This window comes from Microchirus variegatus, assembly GCF_963457635.1.
Source record: "Microchirus variegatus genome assembly, chromosome: 2".
In the NCBI taxonomy this organism is placed as follows: Eukaryota; Metazoa; Chordata; class Actinopteri; order Pleuronectiformes; family Soleidae; genus Microchirus; species Microchirus variegatus.
In genome coordinates this window covers 42,269,021-42,289,684 of record NC_139803.1, presented here as the reverse complement: position 1 = coordinate 42,289,684, position 20,664 = coordinate 42,269,021, and the positions used below count along the sequence as shown (strand labels likewise).

The 20,664-nt window shown below is 40.7% G+C and overlaps 1 protein-coding gene across 1 annotated transcript in view; it reads left to right on the top strand.

Annotated features, from left to right (window-relative positions):
• Positions 1 to 19,859, top strand: part of slc12a6 (solute carrier family 12 member 6) — a gene marked incomplete at both ends in the record, with an annotated part of 30,200 nt that extends 10,341 nt beyond the window's left edge. The window contains 20 exons of the mRNA XM_083910186.1: positions 2,882 to 3,012; positions 4,093 to 4,334; positions 4,420 to 4,547; positions 4,639 to 4,824; positions 6,244 to 6,408; positions 6,504 to 6,602; positions 7,544 to 7,601; positions 7,677 to 7,851; positions 8,557 to 8,675; positions 8,793 to 8,891; positions 8,984 to 9,103; positions 9,717 to 9,821; positions 10,059 to 10,227; positions 10,442 to 10,637; positions 10,727 to 10,896; positions 12,399 to 12,530; positions 12,813 to 12,920; positions 17,041 to 17,348; positions 18,197 to 18,330; positions 19,768 to 19,859. Coding sequence (XP_083766312.1) covers positions 2,882 to 3,012; positions 4,093 to 4,334; positions 4,420 to 4,547; positions 4,639 to 4,824; positions 6,244 to 6,408; positions 6,504 to 6,602; positions 7,544 to 7,601; positions 7,677 to 7,851; positions 8,557 to 8,675; positions 8,793 to 8,891; positions 8,984 to 9,103; positions 9,717 to 9,821; positions 10,059 to 10,227; positions 10,442 to 10,637; positions 10,727 to 10,896; positions 12,399 to 12,530; positions 12,813 to 12,920; positions 17,041 to 17,348; positions 18,197 to 18,330; positions 19,768 to 19,859 — 2,936 coding nt within the window. The remainder of the gene's footprint in view (positions 1 to 2,881; positions 3,013 to 4,092; positions 4,335 to 4,419; positions 4,548 to 4,638; positions 4,825 to 6,243; positions 6,409 to 6,503; positions 6,603 to 7,543; positions 7,602 to 7,676; positions 7,852 to 8,556; positions 8,676 to 8,792; positions 8,892 to 8,983; positions 9,104 to 9,716; positions 9,822 to 10,058; positions 10,228 to 10,441; positions 10,638 to 10,726; positions 10,897 to 12,398; positions 12,531 to 12,812; positions 12,921 to 17,040; positions 17,349 to 18,196; positions 18,331 to 19,767) is intronic.
• Positions 19,860 to 20,664: the final 805 nt, after the last annotated feature.

Sequence of the window (20,664 nt, the reverse complement as noted above, 5' to 3'; positions counted from 1 at the left end):
GGGCAGTGTCAAGCACCAGGTACAATCACTGATGGAAAAGCAACACATTTGACTTCTCTTGTCGATGTTTTCCCCAGGTTGTTGTTGTTCTTGCAGCTGTGGCAGCGCCGACCCCGAGTGCTTTTTGTTTACCTTTTAACGAGTTTCTGTTGTTTCTGTTTGTCCCGTCTCTCCCTCCGTCCGTCCGTCCTCCGTCTGTCTCTCTATCTCTGTCTCTTTGTCTGTTTACACATTCAAAAACACAGTGTATTTATTCACCACCTTACGCCCTCTGGCTGATTCTCAAACGTAGTGCTGATGATGATGTTTCCCTCTGTGGCATGTGACGCTGTGATAACTCGAGGGTAGAATTATCGCTAATGGGCAACGTAGAGAGAGTTTTAAAGTCTAACATATCATTTCATTCTCTTCTCTATTTGTTTCTGAGCCGCTCACCATCTACTTTTTAGATGGTAGCTAATGCTGCTGTGTGTACGTTTTACGTGTGTTAATCACATAAGTGTTTGAGTTCCCAAATCCTACCCAGTCGAACACGTACAGGTGGATCAACTGGTTCCAACGGAGCGTTTTATTGTTGTATTTTTACGTCGTTAGGTGTGTTTCCGTCGGCTCGTTTTTAACCACACAGAAGATGTAGAACATCAAAAATAATCCATTGTTAATCTCATTAATGACTCAATGAGTCGTCCACTATTTCCATAATCGCTTTAATCTGTTTGAAGATTTTTTTCATGATTCAAAAAACAAGATTTCTGATTGTTTTAGCATCTTATTAATCGAGAAAATAATCGACAGATAATCCTTAGTTGCAGCTCTAGTTGTCTTTGTGACGGGGATGGATGTTTCTCGCAAAAAAAAATTATATTCGACTGTTCAGTGGTAATATTTGTTGAATTTTTAAGCGCATGAGAGCAAGTGGAAGTAATGCAGGGTCCACGGCGTGTTGAGCTAACAAGCTTGTGGTTATACATGCAGCACAATCATGTTTTTGTATCTTTATAGTATATATTTACGAATATTCGCAGCAACTGATTTATTTTTTTAATAGTCGGATAATAAATATTCGTTCCCTTCCCGACTTCTTATTACGATTTTTTATTATTATTAATCGGAAAGTCGGAATTCCCAAGTTGCCAGTTGGAATTCAATTCGTAAAGTCTTAGCAACCTCACAGACTCTGATGTAGGATTCCGGAATGTCAATAGTCCGAACTATTCTGGCTAGCGTCACTCCCAGTTCCGCCTTTCCCGATGTAAATGGAACGTACCATAAATGCGGCACAATCGCACGTGTTGAAAGTGTGCGTTTTGGGAACCAAACACTGCTTTTTCCTGAACTTAAAAAAAGAATCAGTAGTAAAGTCGTAGATTCTCTTGACTCCTTTTCGAATAATCTGTTGAAAACTGGTTCAATTTGTATCAGCATATTATACTCTGGGAGAGCGTCTCTCGGCTCAGTTAAAGTTTCGCCGTGCGTGGATTTATTGCGATCTGAAGCAGTAAATGTAGACGCTTCAGAGCTACGAGTTGTAAAACAATCTATTTTTATTTTTTAGTCCTGTAGGTCTGCGGTTTCCCTGGTTGTGAAACAAACATTAGTCTTATCTCAGCGTCTCGTCTCCTTCACGGTGATTTCGCTGCATATAATTATGCTAAAACCTTTAACCCGGATAGCTGTGTCGAGTACAAATGACGTATGTGTGCGAAAATGTTACTCCCTCTGCTTCATATCAAAGTGGATATAATGAATAAAGTGACGTTTTAGTCTCATGACCAGCCTTTTCAAATCAATAAAGGGAATATTTGTCCTATTTAGCTCCATAAATGACATTTTGCAACAGTACAAGGAAACCTATTTCTTCAAAACTGTTTATAATTTGTGGAAAAACTGTACTAGGTTAACGCATGACTCGTTTCCATGACGACTGACCGGAAAAAGATGCGTGCGACGTCATGTTTATGTGCCGTGACACTGGAGTCCAGGCACCGTTTACCAGTTAGCTCCGTTAGCTGCATTAGCTCCTTTAGCGCCGTTAGCACGCCTACAGTCGAACTGGAGCGGTGTGTTTATTAAAGGAAAAGAGCAGCGCTACAAACAACCACCGTACCAGTGTACTGCGCATGTGTGCGTCTGTTTTTAAAGTTTAGCGCTACTTTAGAGACTCATTTTAACAATCTGGAGACGTCACGCGTGTCTTATCCGGTCAGTCGTCATGGAAAAGCATCATGCGTTTACGTGCAAAGACAACGTATCAAAGCCAAAACGATCCAAAAACTCAAAATATCTAAATATGTTGCCAGAGACATTGCGTGAAACCGTCATGCTAAGCATGACTCGGCAGAATGTTTTTTTTTTGTTTGTTTCTATTTCTAAATGGCTAATTATGCTAATACTCAAAATTTGTGATGTAGCTATTATCGATATTGACGGATGTTTGCGTTAAAAAATGACAAATGACTCGAATAAAAACCGTAGGAAAGGCTGCTTCTGTGCTAGCGCTGACTTTTATGCTAGCGCCCTCTACCGCTATGTTATCGTAGGAAATTAGCGACATAAATACATGACATTTCTTGTTGATTTTACTACAGAAGAGAAGATTCGACCGCGATATCAATCAATGAATAACTAAGTAAGAAAGTTGACGTAACGTTGACGCGACGTTGACGCCCTCGGAGTCATTTGCAGATACGATCTGAACCAGCGTCTTCTTGTCTTATCTCTACAAGCATAGGATGACTTCTCTCATTTTATCTCCCCCCTTTTTTTTTTTACTTTTTTACCTCCTAACATCATAATGGTACTAACCATCCATCCCATCTCCTCCTCCTCCTCTTTACATTTTCTCCTCCTCCCTCCTTCCTGGCTCCGCCCCCTCTTCCAGCGGGAGGCTCCTACTTCATGATCAGTCGTTCTCTGGGTCCAGAGTTCGGGGGCGCCGTGGGCCTCTGTTTCTACCTGGGCACCACCTTCGCCGGAGCCATGTACATCCTGGGAGCCGTCGAGATCCTGCTGGTGGGTTTTTGACTTCTCCTCCTTTTCCTTGCTCCTCCTCCTCCCCATCGTCATCATCGATAATGATGAATAGAAATATCTCTTGTATTTCTTATCCAAACCCTAGGTGAGTCACCTGCCAAGTTTGAAACCAGAACAACGGACGTTCCTTGAATTTATAGATGGATAATTAGTCGAATTATCTGTTAGCATTAGCATTAGCATTAGCATTAGCATTAGCATTAGCATTAGCATTCGCATTCTTTATTCAGCGTTTCCTGAAATTATTTCCTCAACGATCATTATTGGGCTGATTTACACACTTGAATATATTTGAATCCCTTTATCGGGTCAATATCGGTATCGGTCCGATAATATCGGACAGATAAAAATGTAGGATTCGATACATACATTATATCGCACAAACTGTCAAAATGTAAATAAAAATCAGTTATGTTTGGGCTGTTTGGAATAAAAATACCTATCAGATAAATATCGGTATCGTGTGATACTCAAGTTTTTGATCGGTATCCGACACAAAAAAAAATGGTATCGTCCCATCCCTAGTTTTTCTGTACATTTTCATTGGAAACAAATATTTTTTTTTTAGCATCGCAGATTGGCTACGTTGTATAGTTTTATTCGAGAGCATTTTACGTCCTTTCTGGTACGCGAAGGCCACCGTAGTTTTCTTACGCACTTGGGAAAAGCTAGTTTAATGTGTTAACCGTTTAAACACAAGCACATGAGACCAAGTGGAAGTATTGCAGGGTTGAGCTAACGGGATGCTTGCTGCCACCTTGTGGCTATATATGCACCACGATCATTGATTCTCGCACACTGGACCTTTTTAAAAAAAAAAAAAAAGATCGTAAACGAATGATAATTATAAAGTGTTAGAGTGGCTGGAAAGATGCTGGCGCCCCCTTGTGGCACGTGAAAATAAATCATTCAGAATGTGTATGTTTGAGAGCGAGATTTGCGTGAAAATGTTACCACTTTTCGTCCATAATGTAAATTTATTTGTATATGTATTTTTTTTAGCATTTTCACCTTTTTTTCGCGTTTAAATCTTGCGAAATCGCTCCCTCTCTCCACCAGATGTACATCGCTCCCAAGGCGGCCATTTTCGAGTCGGACACCCCGGAAGGCGAGGGGGCGGCCATGTTGAACAACATGCGCGTCTACGGCTCCATCTGCCTGCTGCTCATGTCGCTGCTGGTGTTTGTGGGCGTGAAGTATGTCAACAAGCTGGCGTCCATCTTCTTGGCGTGCGTCATCGTCTCCATCGTCTCCATCTACGTCGGAGCGCTGGTCTCCGCCTTCAAGCCGCCGCAGTTTTCGTACGTAAAACGTTTTCTAGCGATCCTCGTGCCGCTAGATCGCAGGTTTTCGATTGACACTTTGATCGGCGGGTTCTGTCTGCAGCGTGTGCATGCTGGGAAACCGGACGATCAACGGCCACGCCATCGACGACGACCAGTGTGCGAAAACTTTCTTTCAGCCGCCCCAAGAACCCGAGGAGAGCGACGACGTCAACGCCACAATCGTTAGCGGTGAGTGACTCGCATGCACACACACACACACACATGCAATCTGCGATGTTTCTTCGTCCGTTTCCGTGACGTTTTGTCTTCACGCTAACAGAAAACATCACTGCGGCACCGACCTTTGACCCCAGCCGTGCTCCCGCTCTGGTGGAGAAGACCACGTCTCTGTGGAAGCACTTCTGTCAGGGGGCGGAGCTCAACTCCACCTGCGACGAATACTTCACGTCCAATAATTTAACGGAGATCAAAGGAATCCCCGGTCTGGCCAGTGGGATCATTTCAGGTGTGTGTGAGACTTTTAGTAGAGCAGATTATTGCATTTCTTTAAATTTTCTTGCACACTTGGGCAAGCTATTTTTAAGCGTTAACTGGAGTTTCACCAGCAGAGGGCACTAATTCTCACGCACTGGGGCCTTTTATAAATAAGATCGTACGCAAATAATAATTATGAGGTCTTGGAGTGACTGGAAAGATTCCGGCTCACGGAAAACAAGCGCATTTAACGTCCTTTCTGGCAGGCAAAGGCCACCGTGGTTTTTTTACGCACTTGGGAAAGCTAGTTTTAAGCGTTAACTGGAGTTTCACCAGCAGAGGGCACTAATTCTCACACACTGGGCCTTTTTATAAATAAGATCGTACGCAAATAATAATTATGAGGTCTTGGAGTGACTGGAAAGATTCCGGCTCAAGAAAAACAAGCGCATTTAACGTTCTCTCTGGCACGCAAAGGCCACCGTAGTTTTTGTACGCACTTGGGAAAGCTAGTTTTAAGCGTTAACTGGAGTTTCACCAGTAGAGGGCGCTAATTCTTGCGTTTTTATTTTCAGGAAAATCTTTCACAAGTGGAAAGAAGCACTAAAATTTGACTGAATGTACCTTTTGGGTCATTCTTTTGATATATACCATTAGACACGTAAATTTCAAAATGGCGCCGTTTCCAACTGCTTTTACATCAGAATTTCATTTCCTGGGGCGACTTTTTGTGATTTTGGTGTCGAATGATCAGAAATCCTTTTTGTCCTTCATTCTATACATATATTGTTTATATATTATTTTAGAAAATATTCGGCGTTAAATGGCAGAAAGTAATATAAAAAGGATTTATTAGTTAGAATTTCCTACGTATATTATATCGCATTCTTCTCTGATTCACTAACTGTCAAAATTTAAAAATTCCAAATCCATTTTAGCCGAGTCATGTTTGGGCTGTTTAAAAATAACTATCGGAGTAATATTGGTATCGTAAGATACTTGAGTTTTTGATATCGGTATCGGGCACATCGGAAACAAATACGTCTTTTTTTTAGCATCGCAGATAGGCTACGCTGTATAGTTTTTACGCGGAAATAGTGTTATTATAGAGTATTTTACGTCTTTTCTGGTACACAAAGGCCACCGTTGTTTTCTCACGCACTTGGGAAAGCTAGTTTTAAGCGTGAACTGGAGTTTCACCAGTAGAGGGCACTAATTCGCGCGCACACACAAAATTATTCTGAGTAAATCGCAGAAAGAAATATTTGTAACCTGTCATTTGACACCAAAATCGCTGAAATCAGCTCAGGAAACGAAATTGTGATGTAAAAGACGGTTGGAAATGGCGCCATTTTGACATTTACGCGGCTAATGGGATTTTTTCAAAAGAATGACCTAAGAGTTTTACCTGCGTTGTCCGTGAATAAACGTCGTCTCGCCGTCTCCACAGAGAACGTTTGGAGTTCCTACCTCAGCAAAGGCGACGTGGTGGAGAAAGGCTCGCTCGCCTCGTCTCACTTCGCACACCCGGCGTCCACGCACCAATCGTACGTATTTGCCGACATCACCACCTCGTTCACGCTGCTGGTGGGCATTTTCTTCCCCTCTGTCACAGGTAAAGGACTCTTATCGTCACACGAAACAAACTCTTTTTAAGGCCAGTGTATGAATATGAATGGAAATACTCATTTAATCCCTTCTTTTTCTCAGGAATAATGGCCGGTTCAAACCGGTCAGGTGACCTGAAAGACGCCCAGCGCTCGATCCCCATCGGTACCATCCTCGCCATCCTCACCACGTCCATCGTCTGTATCCTTTCAACAATTAGTTTCTTTCTTTTTTTTTTTTTTCATCACGATTATTCAACAAACTTAACTTCAAATTTTTCCGCTCCAACTGGCAGAAAAGCCTGGATTTACAGGCTAAGCTAACGTAGCATCGGGAGTTTTAAGTTTCATGAGACTTCCTGTTTCTTTTTTATATACATGTGTGTTTTATTTAATTAACTTAATATCAGTAAACGAGCTGATATTCATATAAAATAAGTTTTTCTGTTAGCCAGACTTGGTGGCTTTTATTTTGAAATGCAGGTTGAAAGGAAGTGGTGTTGTGATCTTTTCCCTCTTTTTTTTTTTTTACTTCAAATCAAAACATAAACTAAAAATGTGTGTTTTATTTTAGATGAATAAGTACTAAAAATGTAGAATTTAACATTTGAAAAGACACAGTTTGTTTTATTTTGAAATTAAACGACGACACGTTGCCTCTAAAATCCTACGTAAGCATTTACTCATAATGCTTTTTGTTAAAAGAAGTTTTTTAAAAAGCCTAATTTTATACCGTAGTTTTTAATTAATGTGTTTTATACAGTGAAAAATGTTATAAAAACGTATTTTATAAGAATAACAAGTGTAAGGTTTTACACAGGAAGTAGGGAAAAGCCTGAATCGGTGGCTTTTATTTTGAAACCCAGATTGAAAGAAAGTGGTCCTATAATGCAATTTTTTTTTTTTTTACTTAAAAAAATTAATTTTATTTAATAAGAATAAGTACTAAAAGTGTTTTGTTTTGAAATTAAACGACAACATGTTGCCTCTATTTGTCCATAATACTTTTTATTGATTACTTTGACTTATATATTATATCAGCACTGACTAATCCAGACAATTACATTAAAAACAAAGACTGATTATTATTTTGTTTATTTTGTTGGATTTTGTGTCATTTTTCCTGAGTTTTGCCTCGTTCAGACCTGAGCAGCGTCATTTTATTCGGCGCCTGCATCGATGGAGTCGTCCTCCGAGACAAGTCAGTGTCTCTTCTTATATAAAGTACAGTGTATATGTGTTTTACATGTTATAAACACTTATTCACCTCGTGCAGATTTGGCGACTCGGTCAAAGGGAACCTGGTGGTCGGTACTCTGGCGTGGCCGAGCCCCTGGGTCATCGTCATCGGCTCCTTCTTCTCCACGTGCGGCGCCGGCCTCCAGTCGCTGACGGGCGCGCCGCGCCTCCTGCAGGCCATCGCCAAGGACAACATCATCCCCTTCCTGCGGGTCAGTGCTGCAATTATGTTGAATTAGTGCTGGGCACGTTAACGCGTTAGCGGCAGGTTAACTTTTCCCGCGACGGCTGACCGGAAAAAGACCAGCGTGACGTCGTGTTTTACGTGCTGCGGCACCGGAGTCCAGGCACCATTTACCCAGTTAGCTCCGTTAGCTCCTTTAGCGCCCATTTGCGCGCCTACAGTCGAACTGGAGCGGTCTGTTTATTAAACAAAAACGAGTTTAACGGCGTCAAACATTAACGCGTGACACGTTTCCACGACGATTGAGTGGAAAAAGACGTGCGTGGCGTCGTGTTTACGTGACTCCCGATTTGTTAAAATCGGTCTCTAAAGTAGCGCTAAACTTTAAAAACAGAGGCACACATACGCGGTGCATGGGCTCGCTGGTTATTTGTAGCGCTGCTATTTTCCTTTAATAAACGACCAGCGCTCCAGTTCGCACTAACGGCGCTAAAAGTAGCTAATGCAGCTAACAGAGCTAACTGGTAAACCGTGCCTGTGCTGCGGCGCGTCAAAATGACATTACGCACTTCTTTTTCCGGGTCAGGGAAACGCGCCTTGCGTTAATGTGCGTTAACGTTGACGCCGTTAATTAGCAACCCGAAAATAATGGTTAGCAGCAGCTGTTTGGTGTTTGTTGTGTTAATAGTGCGAGACAGTGGTGTAATTGTTTTAAACGGTGGCTTTATCTCAGGTCTTTGGTCACGGGAAAGCTAACGGCGAGCCCACCTGGGCGCTGCTGCTGACCGCCCTGATCGCTGAGCTGGGGATTCTCATCGCCTCCCTGGACCTGGTGGCTCCCATCCTGTCCATGTAAGACGCCGCCGTCTCCTAAAGACACTTTTTAAAGTGTGCATCATGTGTGTTTTTTGTTTTTGTTTTAATGTATTATTAACATAAACAATGGAATTCTCTCTCTTTCTGTCTAAGGTTCTTTCTCATGTGCTACCTGTTTGTGAATCTGGCCTGTGCCCTGCAGACTCTCCTGAGGACGCCCAACTGGAGACCACGCTTTTCCTATTACCACTGGTACGACCCAACACACACACACACACACAGTATATAAAGTTTATAACGCACACACACACACACACACATGGTGACCTGTTGTCTGTGTCCAGGGCCTTGTCATTTTTGGGGATGATTATCTGCCTGGCGCTGATGTTCATATCCTCTTGGTACTATGCGATCGTTGCCATGGTGATCGCTGGCATGATCTACAAATACATTGAGTATCACGGGTATGTTGCCATGGAGACGCCTCCCTTACTTTATACCATTTACCCATGATCGTTGTGTGTGTGTGTACTGCACGGTCCAGAGTGGTTTGTATATGTATGCATGTATATGTATATGTTTATGTATATGTATATGTATGCATGTATAAGAAAATGTATGCATGTATATGTATGCATGTGCATGTATGTGTATGTATATGTATGCATGTGTATGTATATGTATGCGTGTGTGTGTGCGCGTGTGTGTGTGTGTATATATATGTATGTGTGTGTATATATGTTTATCACGTGTGTTTATATATATATATATATGTGTATCACGTGTGTGTATATGTATGTGTATCACGTGTGTATATATATATATATGTGTATCATGTGTATTTATATATGTGTATCACGTGTATGTATATATATATATATATATATATATCACGTGTGTATATATATATGTGTATCACGTGTGTATATTAATATATATATATATATACATATATATGTGTGTGTGTGTGTGTGTATCACATGTGTGTATGTATATATGTATGTATATTTTTATATATATATATTTATATATTTATGTATGTGTGTTTTGTAAATGTTTCCATGTGTGTTGTATCAGAGCGGAGAAAGAGTGGGGGGATGGGATCCGCGGTCTCTCGCTCAGCGCTGCCCGCTACGCCCTCCTGAGGCTGGAAGAGGGACCACCGCACACCAAGAACTGGAGGTACTGAATATGGTTTTATTTACTTGACTTTACTTTACTTTGTGTGTGTCTAAAAAAATAAATAAAAATACCCCAATGCAAGATGGCGGACGTTGACACTGTAATCAAACCTTTTCACTGTGCTATTTAAAACCGGTCAATAGGAGAAGCCGTTTTCTTGTAGTGAAATCTCAGAGGGAGAACCCACGTCTTGTTTGTCTCCCCCTCCCCCCCATCCCCCCCCCCTCCGTCCTCCAGGCCTCAGCTGTTGGTGTTGCTAAAACTGGACGAGGACGCCCACGTCAAGTCTCCGCGCCTGCTGACGTTCGCCAGCCAGCTGAAGGCGGGCAAGGGCCTCACCATCGTCGGCACCGTCGTCTCCGGCAACTTCCTGCAGAGCTACGGCGAGGCGCTCGCCGCGGAACAGGTGGGGGGGGGGGGGGCGGGGTTTGGATCTTGCCGAACTTTAAGTTTAAATCTGTCATCTGTAAAGCATTTGAAATCCTCAATTCTGATGGTGTAAGGTGACGGAAACCTTCCCGACGTGAGGCAGCAGTAGCCGCTGTCGCCCCGCTAGCTTAAAACGCCAGTTTAGCTCTATGGGGGTTTGCTCATACGCAGCCGCATCTGCTTCATTTCAGACTCTGAAGCACCTGATGGATAAGGAGCGCGTGAAGGGCTTCTGTCAGTGCATCGTGGCCCAGAAGGCTCGCGAAGGCATCAGCCACATGATCCAGTCGAGCGGCCTTGGCGGGATGAGGCACAACACGGTGGTGATGGGGTGGCCTCACGCCTGGAGGCAGAGCGAGGACCCGCAGTCGTGGAAAACCTTCATCAGTCAGTCCGCTTTGTCCTCCTCCGCCGCCATCTCGCCGGGTCTCGTCTTGGTTATCGCGTCTTTACAGCGCCCCCTCTCTTCTGTGCAGACACGGTGCGGGTGACCACGGCGGCGCACCTGGCTCTGCTGGTGCCCAAGAACATCTCGCTGTTCCCCAGCAACAGCGAGCCGTGCACGGAGGGCTACATCGACGTGTGGTGGATCGTCCACGACGGCGGGATGTTGATGCTGCTGCCGTTTCTGCTGCGTCAGCACAAGGTCTGAGACGTGACTCATGTCAACATCATCGTAACAAACACGTTTGAAATACCTTGTTTTCATTTTAAGAACATTTTGCCTTCCAATAAACGGTAAAGAATTATGAAAAAAAGAGACAGATTCAGAACTAAAGTGATGGAATAATCTTTACAGCGAAGCTAAAGAAACGTTATGTTCAACTAATATCAAATTTACAGACTTAAAATATTTTGTATTTGTGTTGCGCTGATTAGCGTCTTGTGTTTTTAGGGGCAGAAAATATAAGATTATTCTACTTTCGCTTATATTTTGGGATTAAAAGGTAAATAAAATGATGTGGTGTTCCTTCCCCACGATGTCCACCTCCTGCCTCTCCTCTCTCTCTTCTCTCCTTTCTTTCTCCTCTCTCTTCTCTCCTTTCTTTCTCTTCTCTCCTATCTCCTCCTTTCTATTTCCTCTCTCTTTTCTCCTCCTCTCTCTTCTCTCTCTCTCTTCTTTCCTATCTCCTCGTCTCTCATCTCTCGCTCCTCTTTCTCTCCTATCTCCACTCTCTCTTGTCTCCTTTCTTTCTCCTCTCTCTTCTCTCCTGTCCTCTTTCTCCTCTCTCCTTTCTTTCTCCTCTCTCTTCTCTCCTATCGCCTCCTTTCTTTCTCCTCTCTCTCTACTCCTTTCTTTCTCCTCTCTTCTCTCCTTTCTTTCTTCTCTCCTTTCTTCTCCTCTCTCTTCTCTCCTATCTCCTCCTTTCTACTCTCCTTTCTTTCTCCTCTCTCTTCTCTCCTATCTCCTCCTTTCTTCTCTCCTTTCTTTCTTCTCTCCTTTCTTCTCCTCTCTCTTCTCTCCTATCTCCTCCTTTCTACTCTCCTTTCTTTCTCCTCTCTCTTCTCTCCTATCTCCTCCTTTCTTCTCTCTCTCTCTTCTTTCCTATCTCCTCGTCTCTCATCTCTCGCTCCTCTTTCTCTCCTATCTCCACTCTCTCTTGTCTCCTTTCTTTCTCCTCTCTCTTCTCTCCTGTCCTCTTTCTCCTCTCTCCTTTCTTTCTCCTCTCTCTTCTCTCCTATCGCTTCCTTTCTTTCTCCTCTCTCTCTACTCCTTTCTTTCCCCTCTCTCTTTTCTCCTCCTCTCTCTTCTCTCTCTCTTCTTTCCTATCTCCTCGTCTCTCATCTCTCGCTCCTCTTTCTCTCCTATCTCCACTCTCTCTTGTCTCCTTTCTTTCTCCTCTCTCCTCTCCTATGTCCTCTTTCTCCCCTCTCTTCTCTCCTATCTCCTCCTTTCTTTCTCCCCTCTCTTTTCTCTTCTCTCCTATCTCCTCCTTTCTTCTCTCCTTTCTTTCTCCTCTCTCTTCTCTCCTATCTCCTCCTTTCTTTCTCCTCTCTTCTTTCCTTTCTTTCTCCTCTCTTATATCTCCTTTCTTTCTCCTCGCTCTTCTCTCCTCCTCTCTCTTCTCTCTCTCTTCTTTCCTATCTCCTCGTCTCTCGTCTCTCCTCTCTCTCTTCTCTCCTCTCCTCTCTCTCCTCCTCTCTCAGGCTTGGCGTAAATGTGAGATGAGGATCTTCACCGTGGCTCAGATGGAGGATAATTCCATCCAGATGAAGAAAGACTTGGCCACTTTCCTCTATCACCTGCGCATTGAGGCTGACGTGGAAGTGGTGGAGATGGTACGTTGTTGTTGTTGTTGTTGTTGTTGTTTGTTTCATAATCCACATCAACAAATGTTTGTGTTGATGTTTTTTTTTCCCCATCATGATGGAAAATCACAAAACACTCGGAGAAACTTGCATCACATTAGCACTGAATAATTAAAGGAGTTGTAGTAAAATATAGATGCCAGAAAAAAAAGTGCAGTATTTCTAATAGTAAACATTGTTTTGTGCAGAGGTGTCACTCTGTTTGATTTGTTGGGGACAAAAAGAAAACGTCTTCCTTCTCTCTCTCCTCAGCACGACAGCGACATCAGCGCTTACACTTACGAGCGAACGCTGATGATGGAGCAGAGATCACAGATGCTGCGACAGATGAGACTCTCCAAATCAGACCGAGAGCGAGAGGTAACGTTTGGAGGCTGCTGACCAGCATTTATGTCTGTTTACATCTCTATATATAGATATATATTTAAAACAAAAGGTGATTAAAAAGTTGCACCTGAGTCAAACAGCGGCGGTGGTGTGAAACACACTCAAAGGGAACTTGTCTGTGGATGTCGTGCATCATTTTATCAGGAAAACCCTGGTAGCAGCAGCAGTAGGCCACAGGCAGGTGGCGCTACAAGGTCCCAGGTGAGGTCAGAGGTTATGACCGTCAAATTCAGTCAACACGCAAATGTAAAGTGTACTGAACGCTGTTGAGACGCAGTGTCTCGCAGATAGTGACACATTATCGCCGTATTTCTGCTTCAATTATTCAATTATTTTAAGAAAATCCGGAGAAAAAAACATGTTAAAAAAATTTACAAATACTTAAAAAATTTACAAGAAAAAATATTTTTGTACTGAAGATCAAGTTTGATTTTCTTCTGCTGTTTGGAAGTCACTGAAATTTAGAATTTGAACACTTTGGCGTTGATAACAAAACTATATTTAATCTTTCGAGAATAAAGTTGTAATATTAAAAAAGTAATTATACTACGAGAATAAAGGCACGACATTACGGGAATAAAGTCTTGATGTTATGAGAATAAACGTAATATTACAAGAATAAAGTTGCGATATTACGAGATAAACTTGTTTCATCAAAGTATTATGAGAATAAAGTCATAATGTTACAAGAATAAAGACTTGACATTACAAGAATAAAGTTGCGATATTACAAGAATAAACTTGTAATATTAAAAGAATAAAGCTGTGATATTATGAAAATAAAGTTGTAATATTACAAGAATAAAGTTGCGATATTACGAGAATAAACTTGTAATATTACAAGAATAGAGCTGTGATATTATGAAAATAAAGTTGTAATTTTACAAGAATAAAGTTGCAATATTACAAAAATAAAGTTGCGATATTACAAGAATAAACTTGTAATATTACAAGAATAAAGCTGTGATATTATGAAAATAAAGTTGTAATATTACAAGAATAAAGTTTCGATATTCTGTGAATAAAGTTGCAATATTACAAGAATAAAGTTTCGATATTACGAGAATAAACTTGTAATATTACAAGAATAAAGCTGTGATATTATGAAAATAAAGTTGTAATATTACAAGAATAAAGTTGCGATATTACGAGAATAAACTTGTTATTACAAGAATAAAGCTGTGGTATTATGAAAATAAAGTTGCGATATTATGAGATTAACTTGTTATATTTAAAAAAAAGTTGTGAGAATAAAGTCGTAATATTAAACATTTTTTACATTTTAATTAAAGCAATTCAATTTTAAATTAAATAACGATACTAAATCTCGTAATATTACGACTTTATTCTCATCATATTACTTTGTTCTTTGTTGTTTGACCCTCATGCTGCACCGTAGATAAATGTCCGTAGATAAAAGTTATTTCTTTCACAGTTTTCATGTATAATTTTGACATGAGGTAAATGCAGACTTTCCCAGTTTTAACTTGATGTCGTGTTGTTGTTGTTGTTGTTGTGTTGTTGTTGCCTCTGCTGTCGTCAGAGGGTTCGCTGGAGTTTTGATGACGTGAGTTCACTGGTGAATCAGTAGTGAAGCAGCAGCTTCAGCAGCTTCTGACGTAGACCAACTTTGACTTGAAGTGGCTCAAGTTTTTTGGGTGAATCCAAAAAAACGAGGGCAAATGAATCCTTCAGGAAACAAAAAAACTTCAGATTTCTGATTTATTGTTTTATTAAGTCTCAAAAATCCCAAACACTTTTGCTCTTTCAGAGTTTGTTTATCTGAAGGATTCGCTGAGTTTATTTACTTAGGTATAATACAGTAGCTAGAAAAGTGTGGTGTGTTGGATAGTCTGTGTTGCCTGAGCTGTTTGCGCCCCCTGCTGGCCGACCTTCACCATGTTTTCAATGCTTTTCTTCACTGTTGGACAGACTTTACTCTCTGCACCAGAGTCCTTAGAGAAAATCATCGATTTTACTTCACTGCAACTGAAGAGTTGTCGATCCACGTGTTATTTTAAGACTTCGGTGTTTGAGACCCTTTTATTCTGATTTATAGTGACACAAAATGACCACACGAGGCAGCAGTAGACCAACAGCTTATGTGTCCCCGCAAGCTAAAAACGCAGATAATGTTGCGATGTTATGAGAATAAAGTTGTGACGTTACAAGTATAAAGTTGTGACGTTACAAGTATAAAGTTGTGACGTTACAAGAATAAAGTTGTGACGTTACAAGTATAAAGTTGTGACGTTACAATTATAAAGTTGTGACGTTACAAGTATAAAGTTGTGACATTACAAGTATAAAGTTGTGACGTTACAAGTATAAAGTTGTGACGTTACAATTATAAAGTTGTAATATTATAAAGTTGTGACGTTACAAGTATAAAGTTGTGACGTTACAATTATAAAGTTGTGACGTTACAAGTATAAAGTTGTAACGTTACAAGTATAAAGTTGTAATATTATAAAGTTGTGACGTTACAAGTATAAAGTTGCGACGTTACAAGTATAAAGTTGCGATATTACAAGTATAAAGTTGCGACGTTACAAGTATAAAGTTGTGACGTTACAAGTATAAAGTTGCGATATTACAAGTATAAAGTTGTGACGTTACAAGTATAAAGTTGCGACGTTACAAGTATAAAGTTGTGACGTTACAAGTATAAAGTTGCGACGTTACAAGTATAAAGTTGCGACGTTACAAGTATAAAGTTGCGACGTTACAAGTATAAAGTTGTGACGTTACAAGTATAAAGTTGTGACGTTACAAGTATAAAGTTGTGACGTTACAAGTATAAAGTTGTGACGTTACAAGTATAAAGTTGCGACGTTACAAGTATAAAGTTGCGACGTTACAAGTATAAAGTTGTGACGTTACAAGTATAAAGTTGTGACGTTACAAGTATAAAGTTGCGACGTTACAAGTATAAAGTTGTGACGTTACAAGTATAAAGTTGTGACGTTACGAGAATAAAGTTGTGACGTTACAAGTATAAGGTTGCGATACATTACGAGATTAAAGTTGCGATACATTACGAGATTAAAGTTGCGATGTTATGAGAATAAAGTTGCGATGTTATAAGAATAAAGTTGCGATATTATGAGAACACAATTGTGACATTATGAGAATAATGTTGTGACATTACTGAAATTGTCGTAAACGTTACGAGAATAAAGTTGCGATATTATGAGATAAACTCGTAATATTAACAAAAGCAAATTCCCGTGTTATTTTAATACTTCGGTGTTTGAGATCCTTGTATTCCGATTTAGCTAAGTGACACAAAATGACCACACGAGGCAGCAGTAGACCAGCAGCTTAAGTCGCAATATTATGAGAATAAATGTACGATATCTGAATAAAGTTGCGATATTATGAGAATGAAGTTGCGATATGAGAATAAAGGTGCGATATTATGAGAAATAAGTCGTAACATTACGAGAATAAAGTTGTGACATTACGGAAAAAAAGTTGTACGTTACGAGTATAAAGTTGCGATATTATGAGAATAAAGTTGCGATTATTATGAGATAAACTTGTAATATTAAAAAAGGAAATTCATTTTAATACTTCAGTGTTTGAGACCCTTTTATTCCGATTTAACTCAGTGACACAAAATGACCACACGAGGCAGCAGTAGACGAGCAGCTTCTAAAAAAACACAATTCTTGAGATAATCGTGCCACACTTGAAAGAACCTGAACTTGTCCTGGTTCAAATTTACCTTCTTTTTTTTTTTTTTACGTCATTTTAAAAACACTAGAAACACTAGCGTAGACGTGTCCCTGTAGTTTTTCCCTCCACAGCTTCTGCTAGCGTAGGCTGGACCTGGCTTGCGTAGACTGATTGCGTTGCCGTTTTTCTTGGCAAGTATTAGGTGACTTTGTGTCGTTTTGTAGGTGTATCTGTCGCCCGGCTACAGGAGTGTGGGACGCACAGGAAACAGAGGCCGACAGGTACAGAGTAAGGAGAGCAGCGACGTAGAAGAGCGAGATTTCACTTTAGCTCACGACAAGAAAAAGCTTCAAAAACGTTGACGAGAGGCGAGAACTAACAGAGTTTTTATTTCGGTTTCTGCCAAACTCAGGCCCAGCTGGTGAAGGACCGCAACTCCATGCTGCGTCTGACCAGCATCGGCTCGGACGACGACGACGAAACCGACGGCCCGGAGCGAGACAGGCCGACGGGCGGCGGCGGCGGCGGTGGTGGAGGCGGCGGAGGAGGAGGAGGAGGAGGAGGAGGAGGAGGAGGAGGAGGTGGAGGAGGCGGCGGCAACTGCGAACACAACCGACGCATCCAGATGACGTGGACGAAAGAGAGGACGTCGCATTTCAGAGTGACGCAGTCGGGCTGCTCCACGCCCGAGGGCTTCAGAGACATGCTGAGCATCAGGCCGTGAGTTCACAAAACACTGGGGCGGGACCCCGAAAATGAGTCGCTAGAGATTTGTTAGCGGTCCCCAAAAAACAAATTTTTCCCAAACATTTTGTTAATTAATTAGTTCAGAATTTTAAAAATAAAATATGCAATAAATAAGATTTTTTTTTTTAATTTGTTTACAAAATATCTTGTATAAGGGTTCACAAACACTGGGTCGGGACCCACAGATGGGTCGTGTAAGATTATTTCAGGTCCCAAAAACAAATTTTCATAATTTTCCCAAACATTTTAGTTAAGATTCACGTCGATATGTTTTAAATAGTATAAAATAAAAAATAAAAAATAAATTATTGTTATTTGTTTACCAAAAATCTTGTGTAAGGGTTCCCAAACGCTGGCTCAGGACCCACAGGTGGGTCGCATAGAATTTTTATGGGTCCCCAAACAAATTTGCAGAATTTTCCCAACCTTGTAGTTAAGATTAATGTTATGTTTTAAATAATATGCAATAAATATGATTTATTTTTTTAATTGTTTACCAAAAGTCTTGTGTAAGGGTTCCTAAACACTGGTTCCGGGCCCACAGGTGGGTCGCATAGAATGTTTATGGGTCCCCAAACAAATTTGCAGAATTTTCCCCAAATTTTAGTTTAGATTAATGTCCATATGTTTTAAATAATATATTTGTTGGCTAAATATCTTGTGCAGGGGTTCCTAAACACTGGGTTGGGACCCAGAGATGGGTCGCATGAGATTTTTTTTGGGTCCCCAAACAAATTTGCATTATTTTCCCAAACCAAGACTACGCCACTGATGGGATCAATAAATGCTGCATTTTTCATGTTTTCGTTCTTTTCGTTCAGGGATCACTCTAACGTCCGGCGGATGCACACGGCCGTCAAACTCAACGAGGTCATTGTGAACAAATCCCACGACGCCCGACTCGTCCTGCTGAACATGCCGGGACCGCCGCGAAACACCGACGGAGACGAGAACTGTATCCTTATCATCAAGTTACACAGAAATAAACATAAGTGACAAGCGTAATGTTCTATATTTTGTTGAGTCGTGAACTTGTTTTAGCTAAAAAAAAAAGGTTTTGGCACTTGTTAAATCTACAGAATCCATACTTTTATTTCAGTAAACAGACTAATTTTGGACGGCTTTTAATGAAGTTATTTGCTTTAGTCATTGCGAGAACTTCTGCGTCAAAGTTACTGCTAGCTAGCATTACTACGTTATGCTGTTGTTTTGCACGCTGCCTCCTGAAGTCATCAAACGTTTGTGCATGTGCATTTAAATTTAAAGCTACTTCCGTGATGCCATCTTTTGCTTTTGGCTAACATTTTTTTTAATTTAGGCTAACTTTGTTTTTTGTTGTTTCTTTTGCTTTTTCTCCTTCATTAGATACTAACTGAGCTATCTGGTGCAACAATTTTAGCTAACTATTTGCTAACTTTTGGCTAACTTCCTGTCATTTGCTACTGTTGGCATTCCACTTCCTCCTACTTGGCTAAATGTTGTTAATTTAGGCTAACTTTGTTTTTTATTTTTTGCTTTTTCTCCTTTATTAGATACTAACTGAGCTTTCTGGCGCAACAATTTTAGCTAACTATTTGCTAACTTCCTGTCCTTTGCTACTGTGAGCATTCCACTTCCACCTACATGGCTAAATTTTGTTATATTCGGCTAACTTTGTTTTTTTTTGCTTTTTCTCCTTCATTAGATACTAACTGAGCTATCCACCGCCGCAATTTTAGCAAACTATTTGCTAACTTTTGGCTAACTTCCTGTCATTTGCTACTGTTGGCATTCCACTTCCTCCTACTTGGCTAAATGTTGTTAATTTAGGCTTACTTTGTTTTTAATTTTTTTATTTTATTAGATAGTAACTGAGCTATCTGGCACAACAATTTTAGCTAACTATTTGCTAACTTCCTCTCCTTTGCTACTGTGAGCATTCCACTTCTACCTAACTTTGTTTTTTTTTTTTTTTGCTTTTTCTCCTTCATTAGATACTCACTGAGCTATCTGCCGCCGCAATTTTAGCAAACTATTTGCTAACTTTTGGCTAACTTCCTGTCATTTGCTACTGTTGGCATTCCACTTCCTCCTACTTGGCTAAATTTTGTTAATTTTGGCTAACTTTGTTTTTGTTTTGTTTTTGTTGCTTTTTCTCCAATTTTAGCTAATTCTTTGCTAACTTTTGGCTAACTTCCTGTCCTTTGCTGCTGTTAGCATTCCACTTCCTCCCACGTATTTCACCTCATAAACATGATTAGTTGTGGAGAGTTTTTTTTTTAATCTCCAACACTAACTGGTTAAAAATAACGCGTTTAAAACCCAAAGCTACGATGGGAAACATTAATGCTACGTTGTGTGCGTTTGTTTACGATTTTTTTCTGTGCGAAAAAACCTTTAACTCATCGTCCAGACATGGAGTTCCTGGAGGTTTTAACGGAAGGACTGGAGCGAGTCCTGTTGGTCAGAGGCGGAGGAAGTGAGGTCATCACCATCTACTCCTGATCGGACGCCGGGCCGAGCGTTTTACGGAAGCAGCCAAGTGGGGGGGGAAGTGGGAGGGGCCTGTGAGCTGTGGGTGTGGCCTCAGCGGCCTAACCAGCTCTTTTCCTTTCATTTTTCTTTTTAAATACTTTTTTCCTGTCACGACAAAGGATTTCCATTCCACTTGTGTCGCTACGGGAATGCTAACACAATTCCATGAATGAGCAAAAAGGAAAACAACAAAACTGTGTGTGTGTGTGTGTGTGTGTGTGTGTGTGTAAAAGTCGGAAAGAAGTCCAGGACCAGACGCGCGAGAGCGCGTGACGAGACTCAGGGTTGACTTTTGTACAGAATGTATTTTGGAAAACGTGCGAGTTTTCGGCCTGAAACGTCTCGACGCTAGCGTTTTTACGACGTTTTTTCCGTTTCCTCCTCGAAGAGCCAGAGAAGTTTATTCTCGTTTTTTTTTATTTGAAACCTGAACCTTTAAAAACAAGAAAAGCTTGCATGTAAATACTGGAAAAAAAACCATCATATCCACTGTTTATGCACAATTATGTCCTTTTTTTTTTTTGTCAAAATCTGCTGTTATTTATCAAAACGCGAAGCAGTTTCTGCCAGGAAAGACTTTAAAAGTCACGCTGGAGTTTTACTTTACCAGGTTTAACTTGGTTAGCGAAAAACTTTGATTTGTTTGTTTTTGACGCAGAATTACGGTCAAAATTTAAGACAGAAAATTGTGATTGGGTCAAACTTTTTAAGACGTTAAATCAGATTTCTGACATAAAAAGTTATGAAAAGTTTAAACGCAATCGTGGGACATTTT